General features: G+C 49.3%; 5 protein-coding genes across 5 annotated transcripts; 2 read left to right on the forward strand and 3 right to left on the reverse strand.

The window, feature by feature from the left end:
* Positions 1–3,014: 3,014 nt before the first annotated feature.
* On the reverse strand, positions 3,015–4,038 carry PHYSODRAFT_516986 (hypothetical protein; the record flags this gene model as incomplete). Its single annotated transcript, XM_009533909.1, has 4 exons — positions 3,015–3,122; positions 3,297–3,365; positions 3,412–3,694; positions 3,785–4,038. 4 exons carry the CDS (start codon positions 4,036–4,038, stop codon positions 3,015–3,017), a joined length of 714 nt encoding a protein of 237 aa, XP_009532204.1.
* A 6,294-nt stretch (positions 4,039–10,332) lies between these two features.
* Positions 10,333–12,078, reverse strand: PHYSODRAFT_361440 (hypothetical protein; the record flags this gene model as incomplete). The annotated part of the gene is made up of 3 exons (XM_009533910.1): positions 10,333–11,490; positions 11,574–11,817; positions 12,049–12,078. The coding sequence occupies 3 exons, from the start codon at positions 12,076–12,078 to the stop codon at positions 10,424–10,426; spliced, it is 1,341 nt and encodes a 446-aa protein (XP_009532205.1). The 3' UTR covers positions 10,333–10,423.
* Positions 12,079–12,217: 139 nt separating this feature from the next.
* On the forward strand, positions 12,218–12,643 carry PHYSODRAFT_516930 (hypothetical protein; the record flags this gene model as incomplete). Its single annotated transcript, XM_009533911.1, has 1 exon — positions 12,218–12,643. A coding segment is annotated over one exon (426 nt), but the record flags the coding sequence as incomplete, so codon positions are not given.
* A 996-nt stretch (positions 12,644–13,639) lies between these two features.
* PHYSODRAFT_515413 (hypothetical protein) lies at positions 13,640–13,972 on the reverse strand (the record flags this gene model as incomplete). Its single annotated transcript, XM_009533912.1, has 1 exon — positions 13,640–13,972. One exon carries the CDS (start codon positions 13,970–13,972, stop codon positions 13,640–13,642), a length of 333 nt encoding a protein of 110 aa, XP_009532207.1.
* A 2,170-nt stretch (positions 13,973–16,142) lies between these two features.
* Positions 16,143–16,678, forward strand: PHYSODRAFT_396496 (hypothetical protein; the record flags this gene model as incomplete). The annotated part of the gene is made up of 2 exons (XM_009533913.1): positions 16,143–16,225; positions 16,309–16,678. Coding segments are annotated over 2 exons (453 nt in total), but the record flags the coding sequence as incomplete, so codon positions are not given.
* Positions 16,679–23,600: the final 6,922 nt, after the last annotated feature.

The following is a 23,600-nucleotide window of genomic DNA, read 5'->3' on the forward strand; positions in this document are numbered from 1 at the left end:
GACACAGATGTTCAGGTTGTCGACGGTCTCGTAGAGAAACAGTCCAAACTCAGTCTCGATGACACGGTCGAGGTGAGTCTCGAAAAACGGAAAGAACACTTCACGGAGGTGATCCGTCAAGCAATTAACCTCGTACTGCAAACGGGTAGCGGCACGGATGGTGAAAGCGCGTTGAACGGCTTGTTCGATGGTGAGAATGCGACGATGTTGGTGATCTTCTTCCCACTCACGAGCAGTACGCTTAGGCATAGACTGGAAAATACCCGAAGCTTACGCCAAAGCTTACCAGATACTTGAAAATTACGCGAAAAAATCAGGAAACAGCTGAAAATTACGCGGATTCTCCAATTCGGAATTAAACGGGTTCTGGGGTTTAGGGTAACTACTGATTGGCTGAGCCAATTGTAATTGCACTAAAACAATGCGAAAAAGCCCAAAAACTTCACAAATTAACACTTAAACAACACTACTTAGAGCTAATTCAAGCGTTGACGCTTGGACTTGGAAATGGCTGTTTTCTGGCTGAAATCCTGAATAAGTAGCTCTTCCTCTTGAGCTTCTTCAAGCGCTCTTTGACGCGAGCTCTCCTTAAGTTCACGGTCGAACACAGTAGTGAGCGTGTTATGGATACGCACTACTTGTAAACTTAGGATGTGGCAAGCTTCTTGATAAAGTATACGCTCGGACTCTGAGCGAAAACTCCCCTCCTGAGCCTGCAGGTGGTGAGTCAAGCTTGCAAGGCGGTTTACTGCAAGTAACCCCTTTAAACGAAGTCGATCTACTGCTTGTTGACTTGGTTTTGGGTTTGGTTTACCTTTTTGGTTGTTCACCTTGGTCATTCAAGGCCAAGTGAAACAAAGGTTTCCGCAATATACTAGGCTTACGGGCGTGAAGGTGTCTAGTGAAGCTAAAAGCGTTAAACTAGTACAATCCTCCGAATAACTAACCGTTAGCGAAAAGCGTAAGGCTAGTTTAGCAACAATCGACTAGCGAAAAGCGTTAATGTCGACTATGCAAGACTTTTACGGCTAGCGAAAAGCGTTAATCTCGCTAAGTCAGAGTGCACGTAGAGAACCAGTTCAAGCGAAAAGCGATAACCCTAACCCGGACGTTGTAGCAGTAGTCGAGCTGAAGCCGAAGTAGCGAGGCGAGTCGGTTGGAGCTGCAAAGAGCAACGTTATCAAAAGAGCAACGTTAATGGTTACGAAAAAAAATATAATTGTCACTTTTGAAACGCTTTTACGTGAGCTTGATCAGTTATCTACTCTTACAAGAAGAACTATGTCTCGTTGTCGAAGAAGTACAGCCCAGAAAACCATTGGCATCCGCGATAAAACGTACCCATGCAGAGATAAATGAATCCGAGCACCAGAGTATTCACATCTGAGTCTCTGTTAGCATACTTTGCGCTCACAAAAGTGTACTCGTGGTGTGTGCCACTTCAGAACTCTCCCACCCTCACATCTGAAGTCCTCAGTGAGCGCACCTCGTGAGCCTACTATGTACTCATTCAACACAGATAATACCTCAGAAATAAATTACCTATGTGCAACACACGAGGAATTTATCCGATAAATTACAAGTCCGACCATGTCCTACCATGTACCCATATTCTCTGGATTTTATCCAGAGTCCATGGGCGAAGGCCACTGAGGTGTCATTATTCTCACATCAAATACCTGCTAAATATGGTTTTGAAAGATCTTAATTTTACACCTGATGTCACCTGTTATACTAAATAGTATGCTATCTAATCAAATTATGCTGTTATGTTGACCCATCCGGTTGAGATTAAGTCAAACTACCTACTATTTTGTATACCCTGTAATCATGTATATATATCTATGACAAACGATTTATCTGCTCCCTCAAACGACATCCGTCGGATTTTTTCGCTCAGACAACATGCAGAGGTGATGGGATCTTCGTTGCCGTGTGGCAACCAAGTGAGCGTCGAGGACAGCGTAGAGAAGACGCGGCGCTACCTTACGCTCGGGATTGGCAAAGCGAGCGTGGGGGCACTGACCGAGAACGGCGCCTTCTCGATGCTGCATTGCGTCTGGTTCATGGGCAATACACAGCTCGCCTAATGCTGCTGTACGGGGCCTACGTGCTCGCGCTCACGAACAGGCCTCCCGAAAATGGCATTAATAGGGAGTAGCCACCGAAGGCACCAGATAAATAATGCATGTAACGTATTGTGCTTTGCAGTTATTGTGCCGACCATTTTAGACGCTAAATATGGCAAAGCCTGCTCTTAAATACGTGTGAAAGAAGATACACGACCTGCTAAAATTATGCATAAATCCACCTCCTCATATATATATCGACTTGGGAGGGCCTGTAAGCAGCCATGCATTGGCCCAGTACACCACCGTCCATGATCCCCAGCCCATCCACCCTCTTATGCATAATTGCCGTGTGTGTAGGTGCTTGTGGATAAAAACTGACAGAATTGAAGCTGCACAGCCACAATTGCACTTTCAAAAGTGCAATTGTGGCGCTTTTAGCGTAATTCTAGGCATCCACCCATTTATGCACCTCGATTTATCGTAAATCTAGCAGGTGGTCGCTATAAATACAGCAAATCTCGCCTCATATTGCCAAAATCATTGCAAAACACAATAAATTCCCGAATTAATACCCCTTACCCGTATAGTACCCTCTAAAACGTAACCCAATGTGTATCCCAGGGTTACAATGTTACTTCCATACAAAGATCAAGTATATATTTATGAATTTATTGTCGAAATCATGTTTATACTGTGTAATATCCATAATTTAGCATATTTGTTTTGAAAATGGGAGGGTACTAATTAATAGTGCCCGGGGTATTATTCGGAAATTTCCGTTAGAACTCAAACAAGGAACCATACATAATGGAAAATGCTGAGACCCTCGAAGCAATATTGCATTAAATTGCTGCTAGATTAAAACACCTAAATGCTTTCATGCACTAACTGGGCATCCCAGTAAGACCTGTTTACCTTTAAGAAGAGGATCATCTCCATCGACTACGCCGAAAGTGAGTGGCGCTCCAGGCTAAAAGCCGATCTCGCCATGCTGAAGAGACGCTCGGCCAGGTTGGAGGTGGGAGGGATGACGTTGATAAGATCGTAGAGCTTGTCATCCGACGTCACCCGAGCCCGCTTCAGCACTCGTTCAGCGAAACCTTCGGTGCCTTGTTCCTCGGGCTCGCCCTCGTTCGCGCAGCTGCTGGCGTTGACCACGAACGGCCGCACCGCCATTTTCTCCTGTCTGGACAGCGCGTGCTGGTTCTCCTGCTGAATCGTGACGCACGCAGACTCAAAGTCGGGAGACGCCACAATATCCGCCCGTGGTCCTAAAAAATATAAGAAAACAAGCTAGAAATAATAAGTAGCAGCAATAGCAGAAGCAATAAACGCGTACCAAGAAATTGCTTTTCTCGGTGATTAGCGCGTCGAACATGACCCACACTTCCCACAGCGATACCGAATCGGACTGTAAACGCTTGAACACTGATTCGAAATGCTTGAGGTCTTCCAGGAGGCCCTTGAGCTTTTTGAGCACGCTGGGAGACGGGAGCAGCTCCGCTACAGCATCGTCCTCGCGGTCAATGAACTCCAAAAGCCGCCCGTAACGGTCGAGCATCGCAAAGGTGGAGCTCCAGCGAGTGTCGTTGCGCAGCACAGGGCAAAGTGTCGTCTTGAAACTAATATATCAGTTTGAAAAGGGTTAGTAATCTGAAATAATAATAATAATAATGCAATTGTAAATAGTATTCAAACAGTAGTAACCATACCGTAGTTTCGCCGCTTGATTCAGAGTTCTCAGCTTGACTATGAGCTTCTGGATGCCAGCCAGCGCGTTCTCCAGTGGGGACGTGTACAGACGGACTGCCAGGTTTAGTCGGTGACTCGCGCAGCGAACGAGCGGCACACTCATGATGCGAGCCAGACGCTTATTCACAGCACAGTTATCACTGATCAGAAAGCACACCTGGTTAATACTCTTACCAAACCTCTGCAGAATGGTGGAGAGCGCTGCCAGGTGCATCTCCGCTTCGTGGTTAACCTCAATAGCCGGCGCGTCTTTGCTTGGAGGCTGCACAACTGGGGTGAGGCAAAGCAGCGGGGTGTGAAGAACACCGTTGAGCTCATAGCAAGCGTAGACAGCCATGAAATGCTCGGAAGCATGCTTCCAGTCGTCGAACAAGACGCCAATCTTGTCAGGCATCTCACAGCCAACCTTCACCTCGACGGCCCTGTTGACTGCCTCCATGTCGCCACAGAATGTTTCGATGCAGACCTGACCTAGGTTCGCGTATCTGTTGCGACAAATTAATATCCATCAGTAGTAAAACAGTCGAGAGTATATTAAACGATCCACGCTCAGAATAGTAATGAAAGTACTTACCGCCGGGTTAGCGCCTGCTCGCAAAAGTCGAAGGGCAAGGTGCCCATGATCACCCACTCGAGCCAGCCGAACCGGTTCTTGGCCTTGTGGCTGATCCAGGGCAGGATCGAACCCGTCGCACCAGACCCAGCCGAGAGTATGTCCGCCTCAAAGCCAGAGGAGCATGCTGGGTGAGGTTGCTGTAGCCCCGTCCGACAGCCTGCTTGAGCACACACTGGCAGACCTTGCATGCGAAGTACTCGGTGGGCTCGCCATTGCCGTCCAGGCACGGCGAGAAGAACAGTGCAACTTGTTTGTTGCTGAACTTGGGGCGAGCTCGAGGGTTGGAGGGCCCGAGGTTGAGCATTGCAGCAAGCTTGGCGGGCAAAGGGTGGTGTTCTGTCTGAAGTAAACTGAAAAGTGAGCGGAAGTGGCAAAAGTACTGTAGTGGGGCCAAGCACTTGACCATTGTGGTCCGTAGGCCGGAATGGTTAGTGTGGAGAAACCGGAGAAAATAGTAATATGAGTTTTATGGTTTTCTACTACCACATCAATTAATCATTAATATAATATTGGTGCAGTATTAATTGATGCATCTGCTCAGACTTCTCCAATAAATAATTGCGTGAAAAAAATCAATTAAATTTCTACTAATTGATTTTTCGGGAGGCCTGCTCACGAACGTGCGTGGCGCTTGATGTCTCTTTTGCAGCAAGGCCACTCGGCGCTGGCTCTGGCCGTCTGGAGAGGACACATCAGATCATCGAGCTGCTGCGGTGCCAAGGCAGCGTGGTGCCCATGAAAGAGCCCGGGGGCTTGAATGGCAAGGTGATTCCATCTTGGATGCCGTCGTCTTCTTAATGAATGAAAGGAGTTTCCGAACATGATACCCAGTAGGTAAGTTGATACCTCACTTTCTCATTTTGATTCGGCAAGGCGAACCACAGACAGTAAAGTGATGTCTACTAGTTACTACACTAACCAGGAGTTCTACCTTCCATTCGCGTGTTAGAAATCTAATCAAATGCAGCGCTATGGCCCGCTTTCTCGCGTTGAACTAGTTGTCTGCTGAATACTATCGGAAAGTAGTGATATTACTACTACTACTACTACTATATCCCTGCTATATCCCTAGGATCTGGGCGACTTAGTAGTGATAATACTGGAGACCAGTCCGTAGTAGCAAAAAAACGTCATTCGTAGTAATAATATCACTACTATTATCACTACTATTTTTCCGAACTTCAACACACCAAGGATCTTCAACAGGTGGTTCTGCACCCCAAGTGTTTAGTCAAGTCAAGTAAGAACAATGCCACAGAGTATCATGTTTTTGAGAGTCGAGAATGAAGTGCTTGAATGGTGCACAAGCCGGCTGCATGTATTAATATCAGCCATATTCCCTCAATGACAGCCAATCTGAGCGCACTCTTGTTTTTTCGCCAGGGGATTCTAGAGGCAGGTTCGCCAGCCGGTCGCGCCTCGACAAGGTTTTCTACACGGACAACGACTCCCAGCTACCCGTCGTATCGTTCGCCAAAGGAGCAGAGCCCACTTACCCTCAAGCTCCTGATCGTGTGAGAGTTCATCCATCTACAAGGGTAATGTATGCATACATATTTTCTGTTGTGTGTGAAGACGAAGGCATGTTCTATGATTCAGGGAGCCAAGTGCAAGTATCAGGTGATACGGCTGATTGGTGACGGCGCGTGTTTGAATTACTATTATGCTCATAACTGCTAAATCTTACTATGGTGTCTGTGTGCCACTCGCAATGAAGCAAACGGACTCATCCTCGTTGTTACTGGTCAGTTCACCAGGCCGTGTTTGCTCAACAGCGCTGCTAGAACGTGAGTTTCAACTGATGAAACCATCCCCAACAAGGACTAGAGCCCAAGTACAACTGATACTGCCCTGCAATCAAGGAAACAAACGAGGAAACGATATTGTGGGGCAGTAGTACTATAGTAGCGCAATTGTAGTAATATTTGTACTGGTAACTACTAATGTTGCTTCTTACCTACTAATATAGATAGTAGTGCTTATGAATCTGGCTTCAATAGTTTCAATAGTAGTAACTGTATCACTACTAGCCTAAATTCTGACTACTACCGAACTCTGATTGTGAACGGGTCGGAAAATATTAAAGCCATCGCCTACTTGGGCTTCCGCCGCCTACAAGTGCGAAGTGTTCTGCTTGAACAAGGTGACCAAAACTCAGAAGAAATATAGTTACGCTTCAATACCGTCTATTGCGCTCTAGCTGTACTTCTTTCTGTGACTGGTATGATCTTACGTGAAAACACTACGCGGCGGCAGTACAGGTGCCATTAACTTACATGCCCAAGAGCAACATGAAATCCAGAGCTGTTCCGGGCAGAGCACGGCCTTTTGCTAATAACGTCGCAATAAGGCCCTAGCGTTGCCGTGAAAGCGTTGTGACGTTGTAAAATGATGACTGATAACGTTGTGAACTAACAATCTGATGATTATATCCCTGTACAGAGTCGTCTTCGAAGTAATGAGCAAGGAACATCAATACGCACACACGAATACCGGCATCCTCCGTTCTTTACTGACGTTCGCTTATTACTGACAATCAATTATAGCCAATCAAAATACCTTATTGTCATCCTCCTCTTTTAACTGACAACACAAAAATGGGTCATTTCCCAATCCACAAGATGATACCTGCTCGCAGGCGCACCGCAATTACGGCAGCAGAAAGCTCGAGGTGCTCGATGCTTGGGCACAGTGCGGTGACATCACCGCGGCTTTTAACGCCTTCTACAGCGGTCTAGATGATTTTGTCCACGAACCGCGGCGAAAGCTCATGGACAGACAGCTCTCAAAAAGAATGCTCGGACGAGCGGCACAGGTATGGCCCTCCCCGCTGAAGCTGAGCAGGAGCTCGTGGTATGGATGAATGAACTGCGTGGGGAGGGCGTACCACCATTCGGCTTTGATGTTGCACTTACAGGCCCTGGAAGCAGGCGATGACTACATGTATGTCACAGCCTTTAGTGAAGAAAGTAGACGTTGTAGCTAGTGAAATTATCGCTCAGCTTTCTAGCCTGAGTCTGATAGATCATAGAGTTTGAGCTGTGGCTGTCGAGCATGATACCATCGCGATGAAACAATGAGCTTTTTGTGTGTTTCACAATGCGCGGCAGGCATCACTTTTTTACCCACTTTTTGTAGCCAAACATGATTCATGCTCTTTCGTAAGACGATACTTAGTAAGACAAAGCGTCTTGCAACCAACGCATTTTGGCTACATCTTGGTTTTAGTATACCAGTGGCTACATTGTATTTTGTCCGTCAAAACGTAAGACAGTTTGTCGGACAACAATTTGCACCATGCGATTGGCCAAAACTTTCAGAGAGTAGTGTCGTTGCGTGCGCTCCTCCGTTGAGCATGTAGGAACCCGAGGACAACCGCTTTGCTGTTTTTGAATTGCTCGTGCCACCTACAGTCGAGCCGACGAAATAAGGCGCTCACAAGCACGAACATGTAGTCGGTAGTGCGGCCCTACTGCCAACTACAATGTACACGCTTGTTTGAGAATGGTTAAGAAATAAATGCACCCGAACCATTAGCCCAGCTTGACAAACATAACGTTCAGGGCTTTATAGTGAATTCTAGTTAATGCATAACCAAATAGAGCCCCTCTTCCTCCGGTAGTGCGGCCCACGAACCCTGTCGTGTCCTCTGAGGACGCCTCCGAGCGAAGCAGTGCACGACGAGCGCGCACACATGCTCCGCACCGAGGCGTTGTCGGAGGACGCGAGGGAGTAGACAATCAATACATTATGGGATCTTACCAAAGTCATGAAATGAACTGTTTTGTAGTAGCAACAAGGCAGCGTCAACCAGTCTTGGTATTTGTATTTATATTTGTTGCGGTTTGCTTGGCTGCCTTACTCCCGGAGGCGCACACTGCTGCAGCTCCACCTACGTCGGTAGTGGACACCACCGACCTCACCCGCGGCCACGTGTAGGTAAGCTGTTGGTGGTGTCGCAAACAAATAACTACAAAACGGCGTGAGGGCCTCTAAGAGTCAAATGAGCGGCGAAACTTCTCGGGAATACATGAAAATGCCAAAGCTAAAGTAATTGATCAGCCTGGCTGAAGGCGCTTACCAGTTTGCTCGGCCTGCTACTGTAGTACTAGGAAATCTAAACGATCTAAGCTCGCCGTGGTGTTTTAAAAATGTAGAGGGAGTTTGTTGGTGTCGCAGCGCTCCTCCGCACAGTTCTATCGAACCGCCAATCATTACTACCACTACTATGCTGCGCCCGATATTAGTCAGAATACGAAGTGCAACGAAATGCATCAAAAAGAGTAGCGAAGAGGAACGCGGGCCTTCCTAGCAGAGCCTGCGAGCACTCTGCGCCTGGCAGTGCCAACAGAATTGGCAGGTCGTACTATTCGCCAATCAAATCACTAGATTTGATTTGTCGTCAAACTGTCTTACGAATGCTCGACACAAGTGACTGTCAGTATTACTGACTCAGTAAAGAACGGAGGATGCCGGTACAGTAGGCGATAGAAAGGTCTAGCTTTTAGGGATAAAGCCAAATCACCTCCAACGATCTCCAGTCCTTGACGTGAAGAATCTCGCTTTTGTCCAAGACGCTTTAGCTCAAGCTGGACTCCGTCAAATCGACAGCGGGCTGGACACACAACTAATGAGGAAGGGGTCACATGAACGGAGTCTAAGGTTGGCTAAGATAATTGCGCAGGCAGCGCAGAGCATCTCGCTTGCTGCAATCGTCTAAAGTAGCAGCACATATTAGCCATACACGCCATGTGTAGCAAAATATATTTGTGTCGCTAAGGGGCGCGAAAGGGTACGAGCGGTTTCACGAGGGCCACTAACAGTCAGCAACGCAACGACTTGGTAACCGATCCGACTCCAGACAAGGAGCGCAGATAAGGACCCCGAACTGCAACCATCCCCGTGTACTGTGCTCTCAAGCCAGCAGCAAAAGGCTATTCGCATGAAGGGACGGACGTTCGCTCTCATTCTCCAATTTACAAACTTGGGGCGAGATCCGAGTGACCCTCTCGTCGTCGGGGTAGAAGTGGGTAGGGCTCTGCCAAGTTCCGAGTAGCAGAAAGCGCCACCGCTCCACCGTCAACAATGAATATCGCGACGGTGATAGTCGTCGCTGCTTTCCTCTGCTTTACCTCAAACTAATGCATCAGCGCACACAGAGTTCAAGTCAATGACCCGCAACTTGAGCAACTACAGGCACATCACGAGGTCCCGCGATCGGTGCGACCAGAGGCTCTACCCCAAGCGCGGCAAGATCCGCAAGCTCCAGCGGCATAACAACCTTCACGAGTACCGGGACGACAACGGCCACCGGCACCGGCACGACGAGTGGAACGAGCTCGACCACGACGACGGGGACTAGCACCAGCACGGCGACGCGTACCGGAACGACTACCGGCACTGGTGCTGGGACTACAAACGGCGCAGCAACAAGTAGACCAAGCACGAGTGGTGGGCGGCCTTAAACCGACGTTCATTAACCAGTCTTTGTTGACACCAAGGTGCTGTAGCGGCCGTGGCGTCTTTCAACATTGCTTTTGAAGTGTTCTGGGTGGCTACTCTGCCCTGATTTCACATTTTGCTCTGCTTGCATTGCTACGTCTTGACTTTTACATGCGGTTTGCTTTCATTAATTCGCGATAGGGTTTCAATCAAAATCGTGTTCGTTTATACCAGCACTCCTTATCACACAGGGAAACCCTGGAGGAAAGAGGATCTCAACAGAATTTCTAATTCTAAGACGGATGTCTTGCATCTCAATAAACCCGGTTTTATCAATGTAGAAATATAGCACACGCCTCCACTTCCATCTAAGGGCTCTTGAACCCAATAAGCTACTTGCACGAGGGCTCAGCGTCCCCCTTTTGCTTGTATTTCAATGCATGCGTCCACCATTTTGCATTCCATTCGTGCAACGGCAGACGCTGCTTAAACAACAAAGTTACTTTTGTACCCGTGTACTCGGTCAGCTGGAGCACATCGTCTAAGACACTGGCAGATCCTGGGCCTTGATGGGCGCGCGTGGGGCTGCAAGAACTGGCGGCTTGAGTTTGCGCTTGGTGTCGAGCAGATGCAAGTAGTTGGCCTGCAGCGGCGTGGACTTGCTGAGCACCAGCTCCGTCTGAGCCAGCTGCTGGCGCGCAAGACGCAGCTCCTCCGTGAGCGCAGCGTACCGCCCCTGATTGAACTTCGCCTTGGCCATCTGTCGACGCAAGCGCCGCGTGTAAACATAGTGGTAGATGTTCTCGTACTCGTACTCCTGGTTGGTGATGCTCCACCACGCGTAGCCGATGATGGAGACTCCGAAGCCCGTGAAGTACGTCACTGGCTCCATGATATCCCACGAAAAGTGGATAAACGACAGCCAGAAGTAGAGACCGAAGGCCCCCACCAACGACGTGGACAGTCCGTACGCAATGACGTTCGCCTGTCGAGTCGCAGTGGCCTCCAACTCCCGTCGCAGGTTCACCAGCGCCACGTGCTCGGGCGCGAGCGCCTGAATCTTGGCGAGTAGAGCTTCGCGCTGCTGCTGGAAGAGCTGCGAGGACAGCGGCGAGAGTCCGATGGACTCCAGGTACGAGTCCAGGATGCTGCGCGGTTGCAGGAAGACCGAGTGGATCAAGTCCTCGTCGTCCGACTTGCCGAAGTAGAAGACGACGCCCGACTGGTGGAAGGCCTGCAGCACCTCGGGCGCCTGCTTCTTGGGGATGCCCCTCTCCTGGCACATGTGCAGAAACTCCGGGTGGCTGATCTTCCACTTGCCGAGCCGCTCCAGGTCGCTGCGCAGCATGATGATGGCCGCCTTCTGCGCCACGGAGCGCACGTCCAGGTCCCCGTCGTCCGCCAGACTCTGGTACGCGCTGCCCGTGAACACCGGCGCGCGCACGGGCAGCACCTGGTCGTTCAGCAGCAGCTCGAAGTCGTCCGTCAGCACCTTCTGCAGCGTGTCCTCGGGCTGGAACTCCTCCCCCCTGGCCGAGCGGATGGCTACACTCTGCACCGACTTGTCTTCCGCTTCAATCTGCGCAATGATGTCGGCCACCGTCGTCTCTAAGCAATTTAATAAATCATAATAAATAATATAATGTAATATTAGAATAATAATAAGATAATTTAATAAAGCTTTCTTTTACCTGGCGGGATGCTGAAGACCCTCTCCTCGTCGAAGCCGTTGAGCGGCAGCGGCACGGCCAGCGTGCACGTGCCGTCGTGGTACTTGAGCTCGATAGCGCGCGCGCGGCCGTACTGCAGCGGCGCAGAGCTGGCGATGGCTCGAGCGACCTGCAGCGACGGCGAGCGGCGCGAGAGGAGGCGCGCGGAGGCGGCGCCGGCGAGGAGACCACGACGCCACATGAGTCTGTCTGTCTGTTGGGGAGCCTGAGGACTTTAGTCAGTATGGATTCCAACGCGGCGAGGTGACGATTAGTCGATGGACTTCGGCTAAGTACGCTGATGTGGTTTGACGATTGGATGAAAAGCGGACCAATGGGTTGGCTGGAATTGCGGCACTTCAACTGTACCTTCCACGTGCCGTTAAGGTGGAGTTTGGCTACAGCGCACAACTCCAGACTAAAGAACGAACGAGTCGGTGTATCATCAACAACTTACTGCAGGGTTTGTGCTGTCTTCCCCGGACATGGTACAGAAGAGTACTTCAGAGCGATTTCGAACTTACTTAACAACTAAGTGACCAAGTCGAAGTGAACCAAGAACGATAACTTACTCGTTCAATACTCCCTGGGATATTAGCAGTAGTGTATTAGATATTTCTGCGCCAACATACAAGGCGAATGTGACCATGTACGAGCGTGACGGATACATTGGAACCAGAGCACCACGATTTCCCAGCCAACCTAGATTGCTCCTACTGAGCAGCAAATTGGACCCGAAGATGCCGAACAAGTATGCTGAGATCCTCGTCGACGTACTCGACGGTGCTAACACGGAGTTGGTGAAATTCAACTACTCCACGCAAGAGTCTTTCAAAGACTCTCTTCTCGTCGACAACGATTATAACAGTGAGACGTGTGGAATGAGAATTCTTGTGTCGTACGTCAGCGGCGGCGGAGATTTGGAGCTCCTGGACAAGTCGTGTCTGCAAGAAATGCTGTCACTCAATTTGACCACGCCGATAAACCTTCAGCATTTTTACCTCGCTACGGACGATGCCTACGACGGAGCGTATGATGCTAGTCTGAAATGATAACCTCTTGGCGAGTTCTTGGCATACTAGATATACGTTGAGTTTTGTGTGCAGGTCTGTTACTAGGTAGTCCTCTGCATAGAAATAATAATAATACGGATTCAGTACGGAAGCGCCAGAGGCGCAGGGATCGGACAATATATATTGGATATTGATTGTCGGCGAGGCAGTCATCACAATCAATATTGTACCAATATCAGTATTTGCCCCAATATATTGCCATACTTACCTTTAGTATGGCGATATATTGTACTGTACTAGAGACGTTGAGTAATGTTAGCATGAATCGTCACGGCACTTATCCCCAATGGTTAGCGAGTCTTTACCCCTAACTGTACGTGTCCGAACATGATTGACGGTCTTCCTAGTGTCTAAAGCGAAAGTGACCAGACAGAAGCATCGACGAGCAATGTTGGAGACTCGGTTGGGGTACCTCTCGCTCTTTCATGACGTCTGTACAAGCCAAGTTATTATCACCGACGTAGGTGCCGCAGTAACGCTGCAGCTCTGAGGTCTAAGTGTCCCCCCTCCTGCGCAAACGAAGTTTTTCGCACGTAGTCGCAGTATCTGCTCAAATTTATTACGTATACACGTTGGTGGCATTACGTGGCTCTAAAGAAAACAGAAGTGCAGCCCTGCGGACCTCAAGGCTACTCTCATGGAGAAAACCATAGCTCGATAAGAGAGCAAGTCTACGTATACTTAATTCGGTTGTTTAGCGCCATCGACCCCTCGACGCGAAACGTGAAAAAAACTGAGACTCGATTAAGTACTGACGATGGATTGGGGTCTGATGACCTATTAAGGCTGTCAGAAGTATTCAATGGCAACAGCCACGGAAAAAGGAGAGGAAAACTAGCTTATGGTGCTTTTTAATATCGTAAGAGAAGGTAGGGGCAGTTTTTCTTCCTGAACAATATTGACAATAAATAGTGGATATTGATGACATCGCTACAATACAATATTGATGCCCAACAATATTACAATTTTACAATATCAATTTTTATTTTCCGATCCCACTGTTAGACCTGCGCCTCCGGTCAAAAACACATTGGTTGCATTTTCAGCATTGTCTACTACCGGCATTCGCTTGACGAAGACGTCGATCTTTGGGTCTTCTGAGTCCAAGGAGTCACAAATACCGGGGTAGCACAACGGCGCCATGAAGATGGCGCACTCCGCCTTCTGGCCGCTTGAAACCCCGTCATCCGAGAAGGTGAACTCGGCGCACGGATACCAGTCATTGAGTTGGTCGGTGGTCGTCGTGTTGGTAAGTGCAAACACTGTAGCAATTGAAATCGCCAGCCCGACGGCATGAAACAACTTCATAGCGACTGAAAGCGCCTAGCTTGTTCGGAGTCGGTGGATTCGGGAATGAAAGTTGGGACAGCAGATCGGGGCGGTATATCCGGGTTCGTAATATGTATCCTTGGGATGTCGTTTATGAAGAGGTTGTGAAGCGTACAGTACATGTATTGAATATGATAACAGATGCGATAGGCGATTGCTCCTCATGATCTTGGACGAAGATTGACAAGAGTGTACGTAGGTATATGCTGCGTTGAACATGATGTACTTTACATTCCTCAAGCTGTCAATCTTGTACAGTAGATTGCGAATTGCAATACAATACTCTATTTCCAAGTGATTGCACGTGTTCACAGTCGAAATTGAAGGACGAAACGCCAGGGACGATACTGTAGCAACCAAAAAGAAGGCAGAATTGGAATAAGCTTAACGCATTTTGGGTGGCCAAACCGAATGTCTGTGACAACTACGGATTGTTTACGTGAACCGGTACCCCTAATAGCAGTTACATATATTAACAATTAGAAGTATTGTAGTAATGCACGAAACTAGCTTACCCGGGCGACAAGCGTCCCGGGGGAAGTCGCAGTTCGTAAGGCTAGAAATCTTCATCAAGATAGGGGGATATGTAAGAGCATTAAAAGCTCGTCGTGTGTCTAGGTTGTTAGGTCTTATTAAGGCAAGTTGCCACTTTAGTAGAATTTTCGATGGCAACTTTTAGCCAATCGCCCCTGCTTGTAATATTGACCGCAAGGTACTGAGTGAGGTATGAAATTGTAGCTCAAGATTTCAACAATCAGAGACGATACCAGCTAACTAAATCCATGCAATATTCAGCACATTTAACGCATCCATCTCGAATTCGAGGTTGTGCCAGTTTAGTAGAGATTTTATCAGGGAGTTTGTATTGAAATACCAGCTGTTTGCTCCCTTGCACCTTGAATAATTACATTATCAACCAATCATGGAAGCTATACGCGAAATACTGTCTATTCATTGGTCGACGTGACACTCTACCATTGCTCACTCTCTACTATTGCCTTAGTATACTTTAAGCAAAGCATGTTATAGTTTTTATCATCCTCCGCAACGATCCTTCTGGAATATGCCAAGGAATCCAACGCCGTAGGCGGAGGACCGGTAAAGCAAGGGACTGCTGATGCGAGTAATCAACAAGTATTTAAGTTATTGAGATGCAGCCTGGACTGCCGGTCAGGTAAGTGTTGTGATCTGGCTTCGTTCGCCGGCATTGCCGCGGCAAAGTGCTGTAAGGATTGAAGTTGCGGCAGTAGGAGTGACAAGTAATGTGGGATGCTGCGTAGCAGTAGACAGGTGTTGAAGCTGGAGCTGGCAGAACTTGCAGTTGCTGCCAACTCATATTGCGTGTGTAGTTTGCAGCTCAGTCTGAGATTAGCAGGACAGCTCGGAGAGAGCACCGACAGTGAGAAGGCTAAGCGAATATAGGAGTATTGTGAAAACCGCTTCTTTTGCCTATATTGGTCGTAAATCGATTGATTAGCACCCTGATTTAGCTCGATCGATTTGTAAATCGATCGCGTCTTGCGATGCATATGTGAGTGGGTACGATCGATTTATTTGAAACCAGTCGATATAGACGCGTTTGGAGCAGAATGCCCACCTTTTACTGGGCAATCGTGCAGCCTGGCGATGCATATGGATTACAATCGATTTATACCCTGATTTATACTCGGACTAATTAGGCAATTGAGATCTAATAAGCGGTTGCTACGGGTGGGCATTTTGGCCGGTTATTACAATAGTAGTTGCGTGTTAACCAGCGACTGGCTATCCTTAGTTTCGTCTTGCTCAAGGTGCTGGACCGTTGGACGCCAAGCAGAGTGTCAACGGAACAGGGTTCTGAGCCCAAGACCAGCAAATGGTCAAGCGAGAGCCTGCGCGTGATTGACGACTCCGACCACTGTCCGATCAGCTCGTAGCTGGTGACCGAGTGGGGTAGCGTGCTGTCCGATCAGTGGGAGCTGGTGACCGAGCGCGTATTGCCGCTGTCCGATCAGCCGGCGGTTGGTGACCAAGCGGAGAACGAGCTGCGGTCCGATCAGCTCGTAGCTGGCGACCGAGTGCAACCTCGACTCACTGTCCGACCAGCCGGTGGCTGGTGACAGAGTGCTGTTGGGGAGGGGCCAAGGCACGGGACGTGATCATGTCGGACAAGGTGGAGATCATCAAGCACGGGCGGCCGGAGGGCTGGCACGGGCAGTCGTGGGTCTACTACAAGGGCATGATGATGATCGTGTTCGAAGCCAGGGACGTGCTGGACTTTGCGACGGGCAAGAAGACGCTCGCGGACGCGAAGGACCAGGCGGAGTTTGACGGAGTTCAAGCGAAGATCAAGTCGATCATCAAGGCGTCGCTGTCCATGGAATTGGGCAGCAGGTGATGATGAACAAGACCGGCACCGAGATGTGGAAGTATCTCGAGAACATCTACGAGGGCAAGACGAATGCAGCCACGCGGGCCAACCAGGAGATCATTCTGTTCAACCGCTTGCAGGCGGCGAAGTGCAAGGCGGGTGAGGACGTCGGCCAGCACGTGGACAAGTTGGTCACGACCAAGGCGCAGTTGGAGGCGCTGAATGCGGGCGTGCGAGGGATGATCTTCACGCAGATGCTGGTGCAGTCATTGCCGAAGAACGAGCGGTTCGACCGACGCAAGGGCATGATGGAGAGCGGGTTGAAGAAGATGGACCAGATTCTCCGCATGGAGAGTTACAAGAAGGACCGTTTGCTTGGTGCAGACGGCCAAGGATCGAGTGGTGCAAACCAACAAGGAGCGCAAGGGGCGGCTCGAGCGGCGGATTGGAAGCAGGGGGCTTGCTTCAATTGCCACCAGACTGGCCATCGCTTCAGCGAGTGTCCAGGCTTGGGCATGGACGCGGACGTGGACGCCAAGGACAAGGACAAGGACGTCAACGAGGTCAAGGCGGGCGTGGAGTGAGAGGTTCCGGCGCGGTGCGCAGGAGGGGGCGTGCTATGAATCGGCGCCGGTTGCAGCCGTTGCCGCACTGGAGGGGGCGTCGCAGGAGCGACGGTGCGGACACTGCCCTGGAAGCAGCCGAAGGAAGGAGATACAAGGTCCTGGGAGGGGACAGGAGTTGAAGTGCAACGAGTGGTTGGGAGCTCTGGAGACGCTGCCCAACGTGCATGTGTAGCCGTAGGAGTAGGATCTCAGTCTAATATCTACCAAGTGCGTGTCAAGTCGTGCGGGTGTTCGCCTCTTCAGGTCGTGGCCTCACTGCGTGGAGCGGACCGACCCAGAGCGTAACAGGCAAAGTAGGGATCGAAGACTGGAGCGACATGCCGATGTACACAGCCTTCCCAGGTTCGTCAGGCCGTACCCGAGCGCGACAAGTTGCTCGAGGCGTAGACCAAGTAGTCCGACGATGCAAGAACACGCTGCACACAGTGAAAACACGACGCGAAGCTATCTCAGCGATGAACTAGAAGAAAAGGCCCCTGCTGACCCTCTCTTGCTGGCTCAAGTCGAAAGGGAACTAGTTGTAGCCGCGAACGGAACTCACAGCCGACGCCGAGGCCAAGATTGAAGATGTTGAAGGGGGAGAAGAGATTGATGCGGCACAGAAGTCTGAGAGCGAGCCCGACCCATCAAGTCCTTCCTTGCAAGAGCTGTCGATGTCCGTGAACGAGGGTGAGCCAGCCGAAGAGTAGCCAAGTCATCATCAATTTGGCCCAGGTGCTGATGACTGGACCCGGCAACCTCCTTGGGACAGACTCGACATCGTAGATGCCTACATGATTGGCAGTCTCCAAGTCGATCAGTCGGAACAAGACGCGGAGGGTGGCGGCCCAACTCCGGCCGAAAATGAATCCACCTGGCATGAACTCGTCGTTGTTGACGCTGGAAACGGTATGGACATTTGTATGGTGGCAGAGACTCTCACAGGTAATCAGCGATCTGCGGTCGAGGCTGAGCTGGAAGACGTGCAAGAGGCCAAGCGTCAGCGAGACCTCCAAGGACAGCCACAGTGGATGACGCTCCGGAGTGAAGCAGAACGAAGAGCTCCAAAACGACTCGAATATTACCAAGTGTACGCGAGGTACTGCAAGCGCAAGCGCGCAGTGAGCCCCACTTCAGCACCAAGTGGAACACGACGGCACATCTAGGACGTGAAAACGCCGCACAATTACGGTGAAGCCAAGCGCTCACCCCAGAGAGAGGAATGGCTAGCAGGCATGCGCCACGAAGTAGATGCAATGCTCAGCAAAGGCATGTTGGAGATGATTGATGAAAGTGAGACGCCGAGCCAGGCGCATCTGCTCTCTACGATGTGGAGATTTCGGCCTAAGACGGATGTGGACGGATTTATTTGCACTCGGAGATCCCGTCTGGTTGGGCGTGGTGACTTCCAGGAACTTGGCATCGACTACGACATGACATTCTCACCGGTTGCACGAATGGTGACTTTCCGAGTGGTAGCCGCACTGGCGGCAAAGCTGAGTCTCGTTTTGTACCAGGGTGATACTGATACAGCTTATCTAAACGACAAGTTGAAGATCAAGCAGTTTGTGCGGGGCATCCTGGTTTTCCTTGCCCGAAAGGAAAGGTCTACCGCGTGAACCAGGCTTTATATGGAATGCATCAGTCTGGCGCCGAGTGGTACGAGGAAGTGGACAAATTCGATCGATGGACTTTCACAACACGGAGACTAAAAAGTGTTTGTACGTCTACTACAGAGATGGCATTCTCGCTCTCATCCCGCTTTACGTCGACGATGTTGTACTCGCAACGAACTCCGTGGACTTCAAAACGTCCCTGTTTGCCGCTTTCGACGAGAAGTATGGTTTTAAGGACGGCGGAATAGCCCACCAATTCCTGGGCGTCCAAGTGGAACAGGACGCAAAAGGCGTGTGGATCCACCATGTCAAGAAGTGGCTGAGCGATTTGGTTATGATGGAGCGCACGGCTGTGCTACCCCGATGGAGACGAACGCGAAGTTTGTACCGAAAGATGAACACGAGGGTGATGAAACTCTGTCATTTGACTATCGCGCCGCTATTGGAGCGCTGATGTACCTCGCTACGAGTACTCGCCCGGATATTGCTTTCTCCGTCGGCTACCTGAGTCGCTTTGTGAGAAACCCGTCGATGAAGCATTGCGGAGCGGTAAAACGCATCCTGCGTTACCTCGTGCAAACCAGAAACCTGGGCATCCAGTACTCTGCGAGTGATGAAATTGCTGACAAGATCGTAGTTAGCTGATACTGTGATGCTGACTGGGGCAACGACCCTGAGACTTGCAAGAGCATCACAGGATACATGATGACAATTGCTGGTGGTGCCGTAGCCTGGGCAGCTCGGCGACAGTCTATTATCGCCCAGTCGACAGCGGAGGCCGAGTATGTCGCCGCTTGTGAGGCCACGATGGAAGGTCGAGGCATTGTCAACATGCTGGAGGAAGCTCTACAGGAAGTTGATGTGACAACCCAATTGCAATTAGGTGCGGACAATAATGCTGCTATTGCTCTGGCCAAGGCTCCGATCTACAGCAGCAACAATAAATAAGTTTCTACGTGGGGCATATTATGTACCCTAAAGAACACCATAATTTAACAATCGACAGTGGCAATGTTGCGCCAAGCCTGTACAAAGCTTATCGACGTAGGAGAGAGGATGGACAAGCATTCCAGAGCTCCTCGGCATCAAAACTTTCTCCTTGTTTCGTGGATTATTCCACAATGAGCCCTTGCCTAGGCAACTACATGAAAACAGCGATAATAACCATTGAATCAGTGACAACGCTTTCTCTATAAATAAACATTATTAGGCTCTATTGGTTTAAACCAAGGAACAGATTTTACCAGCCCTGGACGAGACCTTGATGCAATAGCTAAAGTATCAAAACCATCGTATGGGCATCATCTCGATTTCACAAAAATTGTGGTATTTAATACCTGCACTAGTGCCAGTGTCAAAACCGTCATCACGGCTACTCACCACGCCGGGAAGGCTGACAACAGCAGTAAATTACCTTCAACCATGTACGTATCGTCATGAAAGGGTAAACGTGCGGGGGATATACACTGACGTTTAGCTTTGCTGGACCCTCCTGCTGCAACAGCAGCAACCGAACTGTTCGTCACGTGAAATTCGAGATCGGTTATTGTGCCTTTCGCGTATTTAGGCGGGTGAGCTGTTAATTTAGGCGGAATTACAGTTATAAAAGGGCGATCAACGCTTATTTAGTGCTAATTCTGCCTAATATTGTGAGCGCTTCCCCTAACATCCGCGATCAGCATTTAACCCCTCTATCCCCGTATTATGTATCCTACAGAATAAGCATTGTCACAGGACATAATATCCAGCAAACTTGTCCTCTCTTTCGAACTTCGCATATGGATGTTTGTATAGCCGGTATTGTGCACATCTTCCTGTTACATTAGCGATGGGAAGATAAACGGGGTTTATTCCGCGGTAATAGACGGACGAGTATAAACCACCAACAGGTTTGAAAATTCGGGTGGAAGCCTAAAACCGCCGCGTGTCAGCCACTCGTACTTTCCTTCATTCCGAAACTGCGCTGTTCAAGACGTCGCAATGCAAGCTTTGTTGGGGCCCGTCGAGCGCGCCCAAGTGGCCAAGGGCCATGGCCGAAGACGATCATGATGAGCGCCATTGTGATCTACAGGTAAGCGAGAGCGTGTACTTTGCTCTGTAACATTGTACTAGTGGTATATTGATTCTACGTTGCGATATTGATTACCAGACCTGGTGATCCGACCCAGACGACGCTATGAGCTCTCGCGTGTGGCCCGATTGGCAGATCGATTGCGGAGTCAGCGCACAACCTCATCGGTTCCTACGAAGCCGGCTACAGCCGGGTCTACCGCTATATTGTAGCTGATGCAGTGGCTACTCAAGAGGCTACAGAAGAAGCGCTCCTCATGGTGTGGCTACACCGGAGACTACAGAAGAAGCGGTAGATGCTACGACTGATGCTACAGAAGAAGCTCATCGCGTGATGAGGTTACACCGGAGATTACAGAAGAAGGGACAGAGGCTACGACGGAGGCTACCGATGAAAGCGGCAGGAATGAAGCGGCAGTGCCGGAGGCTACAGAGCAAAGCGGAGGCTGCCAAAATGGCGAAGATGACCCACGGCTGGCGCGAACATTGAAGAGCGTGCGCATGTAAAGGAATAAGTAGACGTTGGCATGAATATCATATATTGTCCTGTTTCGTACAAGAGGAACCGTGTGTAGTGCGTGTCATTACGGGCTATTGAGCATGCAAGCGCCCTGGTGTTGTTAGAGAGACAATCGTAACAAGCTTGTTAGGTGGGCTAAAGAAATCTAATGATGCGCTAATGTCAAGCACAAGGAAGAATTCGCCCAGTTCCTCCTCACTACGTCAGTTAGGAACAGGGCGATTCTTCCTCCGCGTTTATCGCGACGTGCCGAAGATGGGTGGCTGGAGCCGAAGTATGCTGCCTTAGCAGCCTTGCAAGGTATTACCATGTAGCAGGTTTTGAGCGTGCTCTACGCTCGCCACGACCAATAGAAGCTCGCCATTCCGGCATATGGTGGATACATTGAGCATGTTTTGTTCACTTTCGTAGCTGTTCTGTCCACAATGTACCCAGCGCTTGACCGCAAGATGCGAAAGGGCTTCCAACAGCAAATCTTTGACAGGTTTTGAAGTATACTTTAATCAAGTCTAATTCTTATTCTGTAGGATACAGAATAAGATCTGGGGCTAGAAGGGTTAAGAGCCAATCGACGAAGATACGAGCAGAATGGCATGGATTGGCGGGTAGGAAACCGCCAATCGCTCTGTTTCCGCCTAACGCAGGCTGGATTAGCTTATTCCGCCTTAACTCGGCCGCTCCTAATTCGGCCACGAATGGGCGACCCGGAATTAACATGGGAATTAGCTAACTCGGGGCATAATTAAGGTCGATAAGGGATTAGAGTTATGCCAGAATTATCATGGCAGAATAAGTGAAAGGCACAATAATTTAATTGCGCTCAACAACTCGACCAGCACTCCATTCGTAATGGTTACCTTGTGTGGCACAGTTGATCCCAGTAGTAGGGCTTAAGCCCCTCCTCCTCCGTCTCCTCCTAGCAATACCAAGAGCATAACACGTAAACCTCCAGAATTTTACCCCCCCCTAATTTACCACTGCCAGCACCCCATGTATCCCCACCACACAATTCATATCTGTTACACCTCGACTCCATCCGATCAACTGCTTCCTCTGGTCGCCGCTAAGATGCTACAGCAAATCTTCCACACCGCGAGACGAGATCGCTTTGTACACAGTGGTGCCGCTGTCACCACCGTCGCAATAGCTGTGGTTTCTAGTCATGACGCTTACCCCCAACGAGAAAAATTGGAAATGAGGTCGATCGATCCCGCTCCTTCCAACTTGGAATCCAAGCCATAGTGATGTCCGAGTTGTCGATTGTTAGACCACAAACTTCAAGTTGATTGGTAGTGTGGACCACCCGGTTAGTACCCTATTAAATTTGGTCCTAGTATCAAATGGAAGTCCATAAATAATTCAAGTCAGCTGGCCGATCACTCCAAATTGATTTGTACCGGTATCTGACAACTAGGGCTCCGCGAAGGCTGGGACAGGAGAATTTTGGTATAAACTCCTTCTTTTTATTTTTTATTATATTTTTTTCTTATTAGCTACGGTCATCTCCTGCGCCTGCTTCGCAGCCGCAGCATCTGCCCGGAAATTTGCCAGTTCAAACTGTCCACCGGCAATGCTTTACTGCGAAACTTGGTTAATATCTGTTTATAGCTTGTAGAAATATCCAATTCCTGACCTTTAGTCTTTACTTCATTTCGTTCATACGTATCCAAACATATACCGAAATCCATACCGGTGTTGGCGGTAGTGCACCGGTTCAGTCTGCCCACCCATATAAACCTTTAGTGCGGCATCGGAGTCGTACCGGTTTCAAGAAAATATACCAGTTGGATGTCAACAGGGGTCATCGTTTGACTTGACGTACCACGGATATAATCCGATTTGGTCTGCGATAGCAGCACTAACGTTGCTTCCTATCCCAGTAAAATGTGCATGTAACGACAGTTCTAAACGAACTGCGAGTTATTCGAGAGCCCCCCTGATTTTCAATCCAACAAATAAGAAAGTCGCCGGCATTCGCTCACTAATATTGCTTAGCGTCCATGGAGAGCTTTGGTTTAGGGAGTTCTGTCTGGCGGTTGTTTCGCTGTGAATTGTTTTTTTTAATGGAGTATCATTGTTGTCACTTAGCTATCCGGTAACGATTACTAATTGAGAACGTTTGCTTTGTATTCGGACCGATTAAGTTTAAACTTCGCTAGTGTAAAAAAATAAAAACTGTAGCCTCAACTATAAACGCAAACGATCGGACCAACTTCTGGTTGACATGCTTGCATTCTCTTCTTCTGCAGGATTCCTACCCAAGTGGAGGGGAATTAAACACCCCAACACTCGAACGGGCTGTACAGTTTGTGAGAATCGAATTGTTTTGCTTTGTTTTTGAATTGAGGATCATTATTGTCACTTAGCTAATATGGGGCGAGGTGTGTGAACGCCTTTTCCGCCCAGGTGTGTAGTGTGCGAATGTTCCGGGAGAACAAAGTCCCTT

The sequence above is a fragment of the Phytophthora sojae genome, assembly GCF_000149755.1.
Source record: "Phytophthora sojae unplaced genomic scaffold PHYSOscaffold_7, whole genome shotgun sequence".
Lineage (NCBI taxonomy): Eukaryota > Oomycota > Peronosporomycetes > Peronosporales > Peronosporaceae > Phytophthora > Phytophthora sojae.